Here is a 17,850-nt window from a genome sequence, read left to right as displayed (position 1 = left end):
TTTCTCCGCTTCCATCTCACCCCTACTCCCATCATTCTCCACGCGGAATGCTTTTTAAAAAGAAATCAGATCACGCCACTCCTATCTCATGCTTAAAAATCCAGCGCACTGAGGGACTTCCCTGGTGGTCCAGGGGTTAAGATGTCACCTTTTTAATACCGAGGGTGCAAGTTCAATCCCTGGTCGGGAAGCTAAGACCCCACATGCTTTGCAGCCAAAAAAATAAATAAAAACCGAAACATAAAAGTGAAGCAGTATTGTAATACATTCAGTTAAGACTTTTAATATGGCCCACAGCAAAAGATAAAAATAAAAAATTAAAAATCCATTGCATTGAAAATACACCCAAACTCTTTCCCCTTGCATGCAAATCTCCCAGGGATTGAACCCAGGCCATCGCAGCGTAAATGCCAAGTCCTAACCACTGGACAATGAGGGAATTCCTCCAACTTCTCTCTCTTTTTCCTGCCAAGTTCACTGCCTCTCAGCTTTAAAGTCCCCTCCTCCGAGACGCCCCGACACCCCCTCATTTGCAGTCACCCCACCTGGTCCCAGTCCCTCTCTAATATCAGCCAAGTTCTCTGCACACACATGACTACCAGATATTCACTTGTCCCTGCATCTTTTTCTGTTGGTCGGCTCTCCCGCTGGGACATGTGCCCCTGAAGCATCAAAATGTGCTTGTCCCTTCCCGCAGCTTGGAGCCTCAGAAGGGCGCAGGTGCTCTTTGACTAGCAAAGGCTTCATCCTACCCCCCACTCTCTGGGTGCCCACAGCACGCCTGGCCCGGTGTCCATTGCATTCCCCACCTCCCCACCGCAGAGTCTTTTGGAAGAATTTTGAGACAGAGGAACAATGATCACCCTGACTTTACAGATGAGAAAACGGAGGTTCACAGGGGTGCAGTCACGTGTGCAAGGTTCCAAAGGCAGAATGCGCTGCTGGGGATTTGAATCGGGGAGGTTCTGCTGGGGAAACTCAGCTGGGAGAGGGAGGAAGGGAGGATGAGAGAGATTTAATGAGAGGGAGAATAAGAGAAAAAGAAACAGAGAGTGTGCGTACATGTGTGAGAGAGAGAGGGAGGGAGAACCGGAGAGAGAGAGAGAAGAAAGCTGACAGGCCACCAAGCAAGAAGGGGGCAGTGAGACCGGGGTCTCCTGGCCCCTCTGGCTCACTGAACTCAGCCTGGCACCAGGCAGCCTGAGAGCTCTGAGCTGCAAGCTGGCAGCACCTCGCCCCAGGAGTGTGTCCCTAGGGGGCAGGCCAGCCCAGCTGGGGATGTTTATAAGCTCCCCAGGGGGCCCCTGCTGGAGGCAGCAGGCAGGAGCCCAGCCCAGTGTAGGATCCCAGAGTCCAGAGGCAACCATAGGATCCCAGAGCCCAGAGGCAACCAGGTGAGCGTGCCACCCACTACTCCCCTAAGAGCAGTCTTCATGACCTACTCTCCCTACAGCTCCGTGTCCCTGTGGTTCTCGGCCTCCAGACCTTAGGTCTTCAGGTCTGTTTCCTCCAAATAGGTCTCTAGTTAGGAGGGTCTCTCCAGTCCTCCCTGTGTCTCCCCTGGTCTATTTCCCTGAATCTCTCTCTCCCGGACTCTGACTCTCAGCCAGTCTCTGATGTTCCCTCTTCTCTGCATCCTTGAGGGCCCTGTCTCCATCCTCCTACGTCTCCCAGTCTATAGATGGAGAGACAATTTCTCCATCTCTTCCTCTCCACCCACTACTCTCTCTCTCTTTCCACTTCTCTCTCAGCCTCTCAGTCTCTCCAGGCTGTGGGTCTCTAGGCCATGAGCTCAGACACTGCGATGTGTATGTGTGTGTCAGAGAGGGGGTGGTATAGATCCTTGTCTGTCCAATAATATCCTGGGGGAGGGGGGCAGGAGTGGAGAGAGAGACTGATGGAAAGACTTGGTTCCCTAGAGACTGACCCTCATACAGGTGCTGAAGGATGACCACAGCAGGAAACCCCTGGGGCTGGTTCCTGGGGCATCTCCTCCTCGGTGTCACAGGTATCTGAGTGAGGTGTGTGTGTGTGAGATTGTGTCTGAGGCTTGTTACTGGGTGGGCACGACTCAGGGTCCTCCAGGACCTGACTGAAGCTGCGTGGGTGACAGTACGGTGTGACGGTTGCTGTCTGGATGCACACATGTGATTTCTTGTATCACAGGGTGTTTGCATGGGTGCCACCTCGGTACTGGCATGTGTGTGGCTTTGCATGCCTCCGTGTACAGTCGTACCCATAAGAGTCGGCGCATGATTGGGGGAACGGGTTTCACAGTCTATGCCTCTGGATACCCTGCTCAGTGACAATGCTGAGAGGACCTGAGTGATGAGGCTGCAAGGACCTGTGGAGCCAGAAAGTGTGAAAGTGTCAGTCGCTTCAGTCATGTCCCGTTCTTTGCGACCCCATGGACTGTAGCCCGCCCTCCCCCCACACCAGGCTCCTCTGTCCATGGGATTCTCCAGGCAACAATACTGGAGTGGGTAGCCATGCGCTTCTCCAGGGGATCTTCCCGAACCAGGGCTGGAACCCGGATCTCCTGCACTGCAGGCAGATTCTGCACTGCAGGCCTTGCCTGGGGTACCCCTGAAAGGGAGATTACGATTCTAGGGGAGTCACCCATTGCTGGCAATCTGACCCTGCTTCTTGGGTCTCCAATCCTGAGAGGCCCCAGGGACCCACATGAGGACGGGGTTGCTGTGTGAGCCGGCTGTCTGCTGCCCTGGGGGGACGGGACTGAGCCAAGTTGGGCGAGATACCGGGGCTACAGATACTGGCACTGCCTCCCTGAGCGTCTTCCTCTGTCTCCCTTGCCTCTGCCACCTTGTGTGGAGGGGTCTGCTCGTGCTGGGAGATTGAGGCCCCAGCAGTGCACAGGCCTGCCGTGGTGCTTGTGTGTGTGTGTGTGTGTGTGTGTGTGTGAGAGAGAGAGAGAGAGAGAGATGGAGTGTGGGTCTGGGAGATGGCTGTAACGAACTCGAAGCTGAAACTCTTCCCCGACAAGAGACCCTACCTCTGTGAACCCGAACCCACCCCAAGGAGCCTGATGCGTGGAATTAAGGCCCCACACTGTGACTCCGCCCCTAGGACTCTCACTGCCCGCAGGATCCCTGACTCCATCCCTGCGGTTCTAACCACACCCGCCCACCGAGAGGTCTAGTCCCATCCGACCGCCACACACCGCAGTGCACTGTGACCCCGCCCCCAAGAGGCCTAGTCCCGCCTCCTGTCTGTCTCCCAGCTCTGACCACGCCCCCGTGCACCGAGAGCCCCGCCCCCAACCCCGCTCCCACAAGTCCGGCTTCCACCCTGAGCCACGCCCCCTCCCCGCGGCCGAAGCCCCTACCACCCAGTCAACAGTGGCTACGCCCCCTAGAGCCATGGCCACGGCCCCAGGAGTTAGTGTCCTGCATTCTGGGCCTTTGGCTCCGTCCTGACCACGCCCCCACGCCGAGCCCCGCCCCCAGGAGCCCCGTTTCGGCTCAGAGCCGGGTCCCCCAGCCCTGCCTCCGCCCTCAGGATCCCTCGCCTGGGGCGGCAGCAGCCGTATCATCAACGGCGAGGACTGCCGCCCGCACTCGCAGCCCTGGCAGGCGGCCCTGTTCTTGGAAAATGAATTTTTCTGCGGGGGCGTCCTGGTGCATCCGCAGTGGGTGCTGTCAGCTGCGCATTGCTTCCAGAAGTGAGTGCAGGGCGCCGGGGCGGGAGGTGCGGAGAGGAGGGACAGGGACGGGGCTTGGGTTCTAGGGAGGGTCTGGATGCACTGTTAGGGGCTTCATAGGTTCAGTCTCCGGGTACTGAAAGGAAGGTTCTGCGAGGGAAGCGGGAGTTCTTGCTTTGGAAAGACTCAGAGAGTCCTGGGTGGAAATCTCAGTTCCATTGCTGAGTATCTAGTAAATTAAGGCAAGTTCTTGCCTCTGGATTATTGCTTGTGCACTAGGATTTGAAATCATGACTGGGTAGTGCAGAGCTTAGCCAGGAAGATGAGGGTGGGGCAGGGGACCGGAGATGGCTTGTGATTGAAGACAAGAATGGAGATAATGGCGCGGCTGCCACAGAACTAACCTGTCCCCACGCTACCCCTGCACCCTCGACCCCCTGGCCCTCAGGTCCTATACCATTGGGCTGGGCCTGCACAGTCTTGAGGCCGACCAAGAACCAGGCAGTCAGATGATAGAAGCCCACCTCTCCATCCAACACCCAGAGTACAACAAACCATCTTTCGCCAACGACCTCATGCTCATCAAGTTGGAAGAATCGGTGCCCTCGTCTGATACCATCCAGGACATCAGCATCGCCTCCCAGTGCCCGGGCGCCGGGGGGGATTCCTGCCTGGTTTCCGGCTGGGGTCGGCTGGTGAATGGTGAGCTCCGGAGATGGGTGTGCCTGGTCTCTCTAAGGGGTTCTCCGCCCAGCCAGTAGAGGCTGATCTGATGCTCTGCGTACCAGGCAGACTGCCCAAAGTGCTCCAATGTGTGAATATCTCAGTGGTGTCGGAGAAGATCTGCAGTGAACTCTATGCTCACGTGTACCACCCCAGCATGTTCTGCGCTGGCGGAGGCCAGGACCAGAAGGACTCCTGCCATGTGAGAGATGGGGGAAGGGAAGAGGGGAGAAGATCCAGGGAGAGGTGGAAAAGGGAGGGGACAGGGACCCGGTGGTGTGAAGAAACAGAGATATGGGAGACAGACTGGAAGAGAAATAGACACGGGAATAAAGAGAAGCAAGGAAAGTGAGAAATAGAAATAAAGACAGATGTAGTAAGGCAGAAACAGACATACACACATGCACACCCGGAGAGAAACGGATACATTGACACACAGAGATGAAATGTAAAGTGAAACAGGATAAAAACTCAACATACAAGGAGGTGCCGAGATGCACAGAGACTCCGCGAGTCATTGAGACAGAGAAGTAAGCTATAGTGGGAGAAAAAGAAGGAGAGACACAGAGATGGAACAGCAGCAAACGCAAGAGAATCGGCCAGCTGTTAGGACGTAGGGAGCCGAATTAGGTGTGATCAGGGCTCTGGAGTGGAACCTTTAAGGAAGATGTTGCTATCTTTTGCCCTCTCTCTCTCTTGTCTTTGCCTCTCTTCATTTGGCTCCTCTCTGATCTCACATCTATCTCCACTTCTCTGTGTTTTGTTTGTTTTTAATATTCATTTATTAGTCTGTCTACTGGCCTGACCCACGTCTTAGTTACAGCACACAGGATTTTCGTGCAACACGCTGGCTTCTCTACTTGTGGTGCTCAGGCGTCTCTCTAGCTGTGGCACATTAGTCGGTTGCCCCACTCTAGTTAGTCGCCCCACCGCATGCGGGAGCTTAGTTCTTCGACTAGGGGTCGAATTTGTGTTGCCTGCCTTGGAAAGGGGATTCTGAACCACTGGGCCACCAGGCGCGTCCCCACCTCTCCGTGTTTTGGATTCTTTATTCTCTGTCTCTCCACAACAGGGTGACTCTGGGGGCCCCCTGGTCTGCAACGGGTCCCTGCAGGGCCTGGTATCCTTTGGACAAGCCCAGTGTGGCCAACCCTACGTGCCAAGCGTCTACACCAACCTCTGCAAGTTCACGGACTGGATACAGAAAACCATCCAGGCCAGTTAACTCCTGCGACTGGGATTCATGAAATTGAACCCCAAAATATAAGCTGCTGAAGGAATTCAGGAATCTGGGTTCCCAGTGCCTTCCACCCTAAGACTCAAGAGTCTAGACCCCCACCCCCAGCCCCCTCCCTCAACCCCAGGAGTCCTATCCCATCAAGAATCTTTTCCTGTACACGGTGCCCCCTAGCGGCATGATGTTGACACCGCCTTACCATTGGTAGAGAAAGCTGATTTTTCACCGTTTTTGTCCCTTCCCCTAAGCCCTGAAATAAAGTCTAAGAGAGTACCAGCTCTGTTCAAACTGTCCTCCTTGCTTCCTTTCCCATCCAAGGGATTCCAGCAAATAGTTTGCCTTCTTTGTGCCAGTTTTTTCATTTGGGAAATGAGACCCTTGACCAGGAGAGTCACAGGATCCCCATGGAAGAAGACATACCTGAGAGGAGGTTAAGAGAAACTGAGTCTGTGGATGTTGTCCAGTTTCTGAAAAGTCGAATCAGCAAACAGCAAATTAATGGGGTTTCCTTATTTTGTTTAATCAACTTTAGTTGACTTATTTTGGTTCTTCAGTGCATTTTAAGAATTTTTCACTTGTGGTTGCCTCAGGACCCACCTGCTGTAGCTGGAGACTGGTGGCAAGAATCTGGGAGGCAGGGGTAGGGGAGTCTGAGGACGGAGAGAGGGGCGAGTTAGGACAGAAAGAGAGAAGACTGAAGGCCCAAGAATATAAGGAATTGTTATTATACTAAATACAATGGGGCTTCCCTGGTGGCTCAATGGTAAAGCATCTGCCTGACAATGTAGGAGATGCAGGTTCAGTCCCTGGGTCAGGAAGATCTCCTGGAGAAGGAAATGGCAACTCACTTAGTATTCTTGCCTGGAGAATCCCATGGACAGAGGAGCCCAGTGGCAGTCCAGTGAAAGTCCATGGGGTGGCAAAAAGTCGGACACAACTTAGAGACTAACCAACAACAACTAAATAGAATAAAAAAGATAAGAATTTATATCCAGGAATATCTTCATAAATAAACTGTGAACCTATACTTAAGGAGATATTCAAATTTCTCTGTATCTCTTCAGTATCCTCAAATATATAAAGTAAATGATGAGATAACTAAGAGAGACAAATCCCCACTCACGATAGAGGACTTGGGGAAATCCCTAGTGGTCTAGTGGCTAGGACTCTGTTTTCACTGCTGATGGCTCAGGTGCAAATTCAATCCTTGGTCAAGGAACTAAGATCCCACAAGCCACTCGGGGCGACCAAAAGTAAAAAAAAAAAAAAAAAGATTTTGAAAAACGTAAAGAGGATTTTAAGGAGCCTCTTAAAAAATAATAGAACAAACAAGATAAAAGTGGATAAGGACATATATGATTTGAACAAAGTGATTAACAAACTTTATTTAGTCATCATATATAGAACATTGCACCCAGTATCTGAATATACAACCTTTTCAAATCACACATATCTACTAGAATGGCTAAGGCTAAAAAGAAAGACAGCATGGTGTATTGGCTGTATGTAGAGCAGCGGTAATTCTCACATATTTCTGGGGGCGGGGGAGTATAAAATGGTACAACTGCCTTGGAAGACAGTTTGGCAGTTTCTTAGAACATAAACATACGCTGTCTACCCCATAACCAGCAAGTCCACTCTTGGGTATTCATGTAAGAGCAATGGGGAAAAAAAAAAAAAAAACAACCTCCCACGAATGTTCATAGGAGCTTTATTCATAGCAGCCAAATTGGAAGCAACCAAAATGTCCATGAAGAAGTGAATGGGCAAACTGAACTATTCACACAATGCAAAACGCTACTCAGTAATAAAAAGCTGACGTATTGATATATACAACAGTATAAGTGCATCTCAAAATCAGTATGCTGAGTAGAGACTTCAGTAGCAGTCCAGTGGTTAAAAAATTCCAGAACCAGACTCGCAGTTATTCCAGAATCCTAGGGTCTCAGTCATTCTAGAACCACAGACCTTCAAAATCTCTAGATTATCAGACCTTCAGATTCTAGAATAGAAAGGCTTGTTGTTGTTGAGTTGCTATGTCTGACTCTTTGTGACCCCATGGACCGCAGCACACCGGGCTTCCCTGTCCTTCACTATCTCCTGCAGTTTGCCCAAGTTCATGTCCACTGAATCGCTGATGCCATCCTGCCACCTCATCCTCTGTCACCCTCTGTATGGATACACATATCCACTATCTTTTAGATTCTTTTCCCATATACATCATTACAGAGTGCTTGTAAGAGTTTCCTGTGCTATACAGTAGACTGCAATGTTTTATAATTTGACGGGATTGAGAGTTACCTGGGTGTATGCATTTATCAAAACTCACTGAACACAAAATCTATATCTTGCACTGTGTACACCACGATTTTAAAAATATACCTCAAGGCCTCATTCAGTAAAGCAACCCCCTTGCCCCCTCCAAGATCGTCTTGCACCCCACGTCCCACCCAGGTCAAGTGTCAACAGAACGTAAGCCTTGTTTTCCCCTTCAGCACTTCAGTTGGTTGTCACTGCTGTCTTTCAGTCACCTTTTTGTAAAATGGGGTTTCAGTTTTGTCTTTTTTTTTTTTTTTTAACACCGGTAAATACTTGCATTCAAGCCAGGAAGGGGAGGCTGAGGTCTGGCCCCTTGCTCTGCTCCTTTGATGCTGTGGGGCCTGCCCCTAGAGTAGACCCTCCTCTTTGGGTTCCCTGAGCTTCTTTGTTTGTAGTTTTCTCAGATTTGACCTGTCCATGTCGTTCCGTTCAACCCCCTTCAAGATGCCTCTGGAGGGCAGGGGAGACCTGCCTTCCACTGTGACTGGACTGTGGGGTTCTGACTACCTTGCTTACAGGCTCATGACTTGATTAATTTGTTGTATTCGAAAACTTGAAATGTAGGACGCCATTAAGTATCTGTTTCTATTTTTGGAATATTTCTATTACTTACAATTGATTAATAAAAGTGGGTTTAAAAACCTATCCATGAATTGGGGGTGGAAAATATATATATACACACATTTGCACAGCATTTACAAAAATTGTACTGATACTGAGCTATGAAGCAAGTCTCAACACATTTCAAAACGTTAATATACCGAGGTTATTGTCTGGCCACAATGTCATTAAGCTAGGAATTGACAAAATACCATAACCCGAGCTCCAGAATTCGGAGTTGGTCCCCCACACCCCGCTCCGTCTGACCCAGGAGTCCCCGCCCCCAGCCCGCCCCCAGCACGCCCCGTCCCTCAGAGCCGCGTGTTGGCGCCACCTGGCTGTGGAACCCTCCCAGGACAGGAGGAAAAGAGGTTCCTTCCCGTTCCGCCTCGCGCAGCATAAGAAATATAAAAAGTTTCAGGGAAAAACCTAGCTGTCCGTGGGGCGTCCCCCCTCCTCAGAGTCACACTTGCAAGCTGGGGCCGCACACATATTTTAACTCCCTGGGCCTCAGTTTCCCCATTTTTAAACTGGGGAAAAGGGGGTTCAGAAAAAGAGGCCCAAATTGAGAGATGGGAGAGCCCTTGCTTCTTCAGGTCCTAATCTGCTCTGAGAAAGACCCCCAAAACCATCCCTCCCCAAGATTCTGGGAAAACAGGACTGATGATGGCCTGGATTACTCATTAAGTGCCAGGCACAGATTTCACACACTAACGCCTCAAAACACTCCAAACAGGCAGAAGCAATTATTAGTCTCATCTTACAGATGGACGACTGAGGCCCAGAGAGGCCAAGTGACTTGCCTAAAGACACACAGCATTATGTGCTGGAGGTAGGATTTGACTCTAGGCTGCCTGGAGTCAGAGTCAACGTCTGAATCACGTCCTCTGTTAACTTGTCTTTCACACACCAGCCTAATTCTGACTTGTACACCTGCTCTATGCATATCAACTGGTCCAATCCCATCCATTCTCCACTCCCTCCCCCACCCTAAGGCCCCATCACAGATGAGCAATGATAACTAGAGAGAGGTGATGCTTCACACCCAAAGAGCCAAGGACTTCTGGACCATTCTCTTGTCCCACTTTCCAACTTCCGCAGCCTGGGTGACCTTGAACTTCTGGGGTGCTACCCTCCCCGCCATCTATCTGCTCCTGTGTGCGATTAATTGTTTACTCTGTACTCTTAGCTCCTTACAGGTATCTGTCTTAGATACTCCTTGTAAAACTCTGTGATTTTATCTGATTATTATTAAATAAAATTACCTGGGTTTTAAGGATGAGAAACTGAAAGCACTTAGCAGAATTTCCAAAACAGTAAGCCGTGGGGCAGGGGCCTGAGCCCAGGCTGTCTGACTCCAGGGCCAGGACACTGAAATACTACTTTTGACTGGTTCCATAATGAAGGGGAGGGGGTTGTGGAGAGATGAAATTAGAGGAGACCCAACACCACATGAGGAGTTCCCTGGGGCATCAAGAGTCCAGTGCCCCTTGGGGAAGGGGACAGGATGCAGTGCCTGTCTCCCTGGTAGAGAGGGTTCAAGATGAAGCTTGTTGCCTCAGCATATGTGCTCAGTCGTGTCTGACTCTTTGCGACCCCCTTGACTGTACCCCCCTTTGACTGTACCCCGCCAGTCTAAATTCCTCTGTCTATGGAATTTTCCAGGCAAGAATATTGGAGTGAGTTGCCATTTCTTACTCCAGGGGATCTTCCTGATCCGGGAATCGAACCCACGTCTCTTGCATCTCCTGCATTCGCAGCAGATTCTTTACCACTAGTGCCACCTGGGAAGCCCCCTGTTCCCTCGGGGTGGAGGGGAGGCAATCCCAAAGGGGCTCAAACACCAGGCTGAGACGTTTGTTCAGGGGTGATGGGGAGTCGCCCCTGGAAGTGCCGTGAGCAAGGAGGGGGCGGGGTCGGCTCTGCGTGTCTAGAGAGCCCCTCTGAGGCCAACTGCTGAGGGACAGGAGGGGACAGAGTAGAGGATGGGAGGCCAGGGTGGAGGCGGGGGCGAGGTCCAGGTATTAGGCTCAGATGGAGGAGAACTCCTTGGTTGGTAGTTGAACCACGGAACTGATGAAAGAGAGACTCCAGGGAGTGTTCCCAGTTAAAAGACTAGGGCGGGACGAGGGTCCAGTGGAGGTGAAGAACGTCTGGGGAGGTGCCCAGGGCGACATTGATTCCCCACGTGTGACTCGGGCGAGTGGGCGGGGCGAGGGGCGGGCCGTTGATATCGCCGCGTCGGGGGCGGGGTGAGGCGGGGCGCCCTCCCCGGGAGCTTGAGCTCAGGTCAGTAGGAACCTGGGCGGCGCGCTGGTGCGAGCTCAGAGTCCCATCCGTGTCAGGGAGACGCTCAGAATACGTGCCTGTGAGAGCTAGTGGGAGGGACAGGAACACATGTGGTGGTGATGGAAAGCGCTTAGCCTGGCACCTGGGATGCCCTTGCTATGATTACCCCTCGCCACCACCCGGCTAAAGCCGAGGGAGGTGGTTCCAGGGGTGGAGTTGAACAGACAAACTAGGTGGCAGAAGGCAGGATTCATCTTACCCTCCGTGGTGACCTTTGCTGTGATGCCCCTCTCTGGGTCTCAGTCTCACTGTGTGTGTGAGTCACTCGGTCGTGTCCGACTCTTGGAGACCCCATGGACTGCAGCCCGCCAGGCTACTCTGTCCATGGAGTTCTCCCGGCAAAAATACTGGAGGGGCCATTTCTTCCTCCAGGGGAGCTTTCCAACCCAGGGATCAAACCTGGGTCTCCTGCATTGCAGGCAAATTCTTTACTGTCTGAGCCAGCAGAGAAGCCCCAGTATTGAGGAAGCAGTAATAATACCCAGGGGGCTGTCAGAACGATAAATGAGATCATGCGAGGCCAACACTCCATAAACAGCGGCGGCTACACTGCCAAAGCAGTGGCCCACTGTGAGTACAAAGGCTTTGAGCACAAATTTGCGGCAAGAAAAGGAGACAAAGTAGTTCTAGAGTAGATTCCAGACTGGGAATCAAACTATAGACGGGGTCCCAGAACCTCTGAATATGACAGGGTTCTCGAATGCCTACAGATGTACAGTTCTAGACTATTTTTCTATCTTGGGTTTCAGGGCAGGAAGAGAAGGGGGCAACAGAGGATGAGATGGTTGGATGGCAGCACTGACTCAATGGACATGAGTTTAAGCAAACTCCAAGAGATGGTGAAGGACAGGGAAGCCTGGCATGCTGCAGTCCATGGAGTCACAAAGAGTCGGACACAACTTAGCAACTGAACAATGACAACAAGCCTTTCTAGTCTAGAATCAGAAGGTCTGACATTCTAAAGATTTTGAAGGTCTATGGTTCTAGAATGACTGAGACCTTAGGATTCTGGAATAACTAAGAGCTTGGGGTTCTGGAATGTCTGAAAGACATCTGGGGGGCTTAGATACCATCATTCACCCACATTATCTGTGGGGAACTCAAGGGCTAGGCATTGGCACTAACGTACTTAACAGTCAGCCCCAATCAGGCAGCCCCTTCCTGTACACATGATGGATTTCCAGAAACATGGAAGAAATATGCCTATAACAGCTCCCATCTTTCGCTGGGTGATCTGAGGTCAGTACCTCCTTCTCCCTGTGCCTCCTCATTAGTTAAACTAGCCATGATAGTCTCGAGACAATTTCCCAGGGTCCTCTATGGTCCTGAGACACTAGAAAACAAATCTAAATTCCCAAAGCTTTGGGTTATCTTAGTGATGATCTCCAGTCTCCAGAAAACCAGAATCCAGATTTCAAGCACAATAAAGACCATAGGATCCAGAATAGACTCCAGCTTGCCAGTCTCTGAAGTCATGCTCTAGAGTCGGGATTCTAGGAATCTCAGATTCATGGGAAGCCAGGCCCCTGTCTCCCAGTCCAGTCTTTTAAATACACAATACAGATTTGAAAGTCGAGACTTCACATTTCAGAGTCTATCCATGTAACCTCAGAATCTAGACCCACCCTCTAGAAATCCAGGCCCCCAAAACTGAAAATCCAAAATTTATCATTCATATTCCAGGCCCCAGGGCCTCGAGTCCTATATTCCAAACACCAGACTTCAGACTCTTAATCTGGACTCTAGTATTCAGAGGCATCAGATCTAGAATCTAAGCCTGAGACCTGGCACTCAAAGGCCAGGGTGCAGGATGCAAATTCCAGACCCGAACTCTAGAAGTCAGACTCCCAAATCCACCCCTGACTCCAGGTCATGAGTGCTTGATTCTAGGCCCCAAACTCAGAATTCAGAATTGGAGATCCAGAATCCAGAATTGGGAGGTTCGGACTCCAAGATCCAGAACTGGGTGTCTAGGTCCAGAATCCAAGATCCAGAACTGAATATCCAGATCCAGAATCCACTATTCAGAGTCCAGAATCAGAGATCCATGATCCAGAGTAGAGAGTTCAGAATCCAGAATCAGAGGTCCAGAACTTGGGGGATCCCTGTCCAGCTCCAGAGTCCAAGATCCAGAACCCTCATCCAGGCACAGGAAGCTGGGCTCTAGAATCCAGTTTCTACACTCCAGACCCCAAATTCCTGGTTACATGCTCCGGACTCCTGGCTCTGTATTTTGGTCTCCTCCAATTCTCTGCTCTTGCCCTACTGCCTTCTCTACCCCCACCCCCCAGACAAACTGCCCCTGGGAGGGAAGTTCCTCCTCATAGACTCAGACAAAAACTTCAGCCTCATAAATGCTCATTAGGCCTTGTCCCGCACCCCACCAGCCACCTAGGCATCCCCGCCTGTAAACTGACTCCCAGCCATTTCCCACCCCACCCTCCCCACTCCCCCAGGACCCGGGTGGAGCTGGGAGCTTATAAATTCAGGCGTCGGGGTGCCAGCTCCCTTTCCTCTGGCATCCAAGCTGCCCCAGATGCTGCTGGAGGATCTGGAGGGGGTGAGATCCTTGAGATGGAGGAGAGAGGTTGGAGTGAGGAGGGACACAGGTCTGCGCTGGTCTAGGGTAAACAGGAGGTGCCCAGGTTCCCGGGAGCAGATATGGACTGCCTGGAGGGATTTTCGTGTCAAGGGCACCTGGGGAGGTCCATGTGTTCTTTACCCAGACACCAAGCTGGACCTGAACCAAGAAAATGTCCTGGAGATGTAAGAGGGAGCTGCAGCGGGGAGGTGGGGGAGGGGAGGGGCCGAATCAGAAGGACATCTTCGAAAGCATTTGTACCAGGGCCAGGAACCAAGGTCAGGAGTTATCACCGGAGCAGGTCAGCTCAGCACAATCTCCCCGAGGCCTCCCGTGTGCTAGGCCCCTGGCTGGGCAGTGTGGGGGACGCAGAGAGGTGCTGACCTGAGCATTCCTGGGGATGAAATCAGAGCAGGCACTCTAGGACCCAGAAGAGATACCTGTCTGATATCAGGGTCTCCCAGCTCAGCTGAGGGCTGAGCCTCAGCGGGCAAATATGTATTCCAAAGCTGAAGGGAAGACGGACTTTAAGCCCCAAGCTTGCCCAGCACCATGCAGTGCTGGGCTTCCAGAGTCCAGTCAGGCTGGAACTGCCCTTAGGGAGTTCTGGGTCTGGAAGGGGAGGCAGACACCACTGACTTGGGGGAGGTCAGAAGTGGACCTTGAAGGGAATGGCATACCTGGGAGGAGGAAAAGCCTGAACCGAAGTGTAGAGGCATGACATTGCAAAAAGGGAAAAAATGGAAGAATTGGCTGCCTCTAGGGCCAGGTCATGGGAGGCCCAGCCAGTGAGGGTGGAAGGGGAGAAGACACTCAGGTCCTCGCAAGTGAGGCTGGGGGGACTGGGACTTTCTCCCGGGGGAACTGGGGGTCTGCAAGTGCTGTGAGTGGAAAAGGGAACTGGTCACCTCCAAGCATAGGAGCATTCTGTGGGGGCCATGTGGGAGGACAGGCTGGTGGGGGGTGTGGGACTCGAGTAGAGGAACAGGCTGAGTGAGGGGAAGCCCAGAGGCCGGATAGAAGGCTGGTATAGGGTTTGGGGAAAGAATGAATCTTGAGCCAGAGCCCTCGGGCAAGTGGATGGTGTTGGGGTCTGCCAGGCCATGGGGACGCCGGGGAGTCTGACTAGGTGCCTGGAGGAACAGCAGACTCCTGCAAGATGGGGAACCCGGGACGAAGAGCAAGTTGGGGTGGAGTACAAGGATGCTGAGAAGAGGTGTCTTAAGAAAAAGTGGGATGAGTTTGTGCCAGGAGGGGTCCAGGTGGGGGTGGGAGGGTCCAGCCTCACACCAGCTCACCCTCTCCCCTCCCCAGACTTCAGCAGAGCCCTGGTCCCTCCATCACGATGTGGCTTCTCCTCACCTTCTCCTTCCTGCTGGCATCTGCAGGTGAGGTGGGCCCAGGTGGGATCCAAGGGGACCATCTGAGAATCCCTGCCCCCACCCCCACCTCAGCCACCTGCCGACCCCCACCTCAGCCACCCGCCAACCCCCACCTCCCCGGGGTTTCCACCCTACCCCAAGCGCTGTCGGGCGCCCGGGGCTGCTCCAGAGTCCCCGTGATGATGAACATGGCCCTTGGAGGACCCAGACCTGAGTTCGGTTCTGGGGCTGCCCCTTTCTCACTGTGTGACCTTGAGGAAATTGCTTCCCTTTCTAGTCCTCGAGCGCCTTCTCTAGAAGATGACCTCCCTGTAACAATAACAGCGAGGTTTCCATAGTACAATGTAGGTTAAGTGTATGCATGCGTGCGTGCTGAGTTGGGTCCAACTCTGCAACCCCATGGACTGCAGCCCACCAGGCTCCTCTGTCCATGGGATTCTCCAGGCAAGACTGCTGGAGGGGGTTGCCATGCCCTCCTCCGGGGGATCTTCCCGACCCAGGGATCGAACCCGAGTCTTCCTGCATCTCCTGCATTGCAGATGGATTCTTTACTGCTGAGCCCCTGGGGAAGCCCCATGGGTGGGCTCTACTGCCCTCATTTGACAGCGGAGGGGGCTGTGACTCAGAGAGGGGTAGCCTCTAGGTCAAGGTGACCCCAAGTGACAGGAGAACTCCAGACCAGGTTCAGCCACCTCCCATGGAGAAATTAAGTGTAACCTGATGCCTCTACTCTGGACAAGCAGAAGGTGGACTGTAATTAACCTCTCCCCACATGACCCTCATTCCTGGGGGCCCCTCAGACCTCCCCCTAACCCCGCTGCCAGCCTCCCCTCTGGCGCTCTCCATGCTCCCTGCTTTCTGCCCCCACCCCATCCCCCCACCTGCACGCTGCAGCCGACTGGGGCCTCCACCCTCCTCCAGCTTTGACTGGCCAGGTGCAGCCTCGGTGCCCAGCTGTTCAGCCCGCACCCTCCAACCTTCTCCGTAGGACAACCCCACCCTTCCCGTGTTAAGCCCCTTGTCCACCACATCCGCGTTCTCCCCCCGCCCCCAGCCTGGCCAGGGCCCTTGGCCCAGTTCCTGACCCCGGAGCTGGGTAGCGTGTGGTCATTTGGTATGGCTGTGTGAAGCCCGCCCCGGTGTGCGTCTCTGTGTGCCTAGGGAGCTGTCACCTTGAGGGGACATATCCCATTGCCCGGTGCAGGGGGTCATGATCTTGACCCTTCCCTGTTCATGTACTTGCGCACAGTGCAATGTGGGTGGGGGGAGTGTGTGTGTGTGCACGGGTTACCCTCTGTGTCTACATCCTGACCACACGTGTGAACCAGGTCCCCAACTGTGAAACGCAGTTAGTGACCTTGAACACACCAAGGCAGTGACTTGAAGGCTGATCTAGAGATGGATAAATGTGTCCTGCCCCGGCTGCCTGTGTCTCCAGCAATGTGTCTTTGACCTTGAATGCCACCTCTGTGTTCCGTGTCTCCCGGGGTCTGATCTAGTGGGTTCACATCTGAATCCTGGCCCTCTGGGTCGGTTCTATAACTCTGAATCTCCACAAAGTGGCTTGGGAAGGAATCACAGCTTTGACCTTGACCATCTTTATGTGAATTTGCACATATGTCTGGCTTCCTTGGCTAAATTTGTGTTGATGACTTAAACATCCATGTGTGCCTATATAAGGAAATCTATATGTCCTTTAGCTTCCCTGGTGGCTCAGTGATTAAAGCGTCTGCCTGCAATGTGGGAGACCCCAGTTCGATCCCTGGGTTGGGAAGATCCCCTGGAGAAGGAAATGGCAATCCACTCAAGTATTCTTGCCTGGAGAATCCCATGGAGGAAGGAGCCTGGTAGGCTACAGTCCACAGGGTCGCAAAGAGTCGGACACGACTGAGCTACTTCACTTCACTTCAATATTTATTAAGCAGTTACAATGTGCCCCAGGCATCATACACACCCTTTCTCTTTCTCTCTCTTGCTCTCTCTCCCACTTAATTCTTAGAACAATCCCATTTTACAGATGAGGAAATAGAGGTACAGAGAGGTTAATTTGCTCAAAGGCTTACAGATAATATGTTTGAATACAGGAGTTTTTACTCTATCATTTCAGATTTAACCACTACACTATAGACTCATGTTGGTGACCAGTCTTTGGGAACCTGAGTGTGTATTGGTGCCTCTTCCTATGGACCCTTACTAAAGATTTCATTTTGTTGTTGAGACCCCATGAGCAAGTATGCAAACCTGTGACCTTGTATATGCAGATCCACACAGGAGACTTGATCTGAGCTTCTATGTCCAAATCTGTGTCTGTAAATGTGTGTGTATGCACACACGTACACACACATGCTGGCGTCCTAACTATCCCTATTCACATACACACATGGAGTTCTGTGCTGTGATTCTTAGAGCTGCAGCCCACGTATGTGCAAATGAATTTCAGCTTAAAGTGTTGGCAATATCAGTTCCTACGTTTAGAAAACTGACTGTGTCCCTATGTTTGCCCATGACCTTGTGTGGCCACATCTGTGTCCTTGTAAGACACTGCGTTTGGCTGAGATGTCCAGACTCTGGAGCCAAGACTTGTGTCATACATATTGAGAGGCCACATCTTTTTGATGGCTGTGACAGCTCAATCGGTGACCTTGAATGGCTGGTTCCAAGTGACCATCTGTCTGGACCTGAATCTATCATTCTTGTCTCCACTTCCTCTCACAGACGGCTTCCTGCCCTCTTGTCCTCCCCCTGTCCTCGCTCCCAGAGTCCTGTATCAAATGGGTGGGGGCTAAGGGCAGGGACACGGTTCTGGAGGGAACAAGCAGCAGCTGGAGCCTTCCCTGGCTGTCCAGTGGTTAAGACTGTGCTTCCACTGCAGGGGACCCTGGTTCAAGCCCTGGTGGGGAAACTAAGATCCCACATGCCATGTGGCATGGCCAAAAAAAAAAAAAAACCCTTTTTTTTGTTTTTGTTTAAAGTAGCTGTTGTAAAAGCTAGAGAGAAA

At 52.1% G+C, this 17,850-nt stretch overlaps 1 protein-coding gene across 1 annotated transcript; it reads left to right on the top strand.

The window, feature by feature from the left end:
- Positions 1–1,309: 1,309 nt before the first annotated feature.
- Positions 1,310–5,910, top strand: KLK4 (kallikrein related peptidase 4). The gene is made up of 6 exons (XM_069551393.1): positions 1,310–1,394; positions 1,938–2,008; positions 3,520–3,682; positions 4,110–4,363; positions 4,450–4,586; positions 5,457–5,910. The coding sequence occupies exons 2-6, from the start codon at positions 1,948–1,950 to the stop codon at positions 5,607–5,609; spliced, it is 768 nt and encodes a 255-aa protein (XP_069407494.1). The 5' UTR covers positions 1,310–1,394; positions 1,938–1,947; the 3' UTR covers positions 5,610–5,910.
- Positions 5,911–17,850: the final 11,940 nt, after the last annotated feature.

Source organism: Ovis canadensis, chromosome 14 (genome assembly GCF_042477335.2).
Source record: "Ovis canadensis isolate MfBH-ARS-UI-01 breed Bighorn chromosome 14, ARS-UI_OviCan_v2, whole genome shotgun sequence".
Classification (NCBI taxonomy): domain Eukaryota; kingdom Metazoa; phylum Chordata; class Mammalia; order Artiodactyla; family Bovidae; genus Ovis; species Ovis canadensis.
This window is presented reverse-complemented; position numbering and strand designations above follow the sequence as displayed.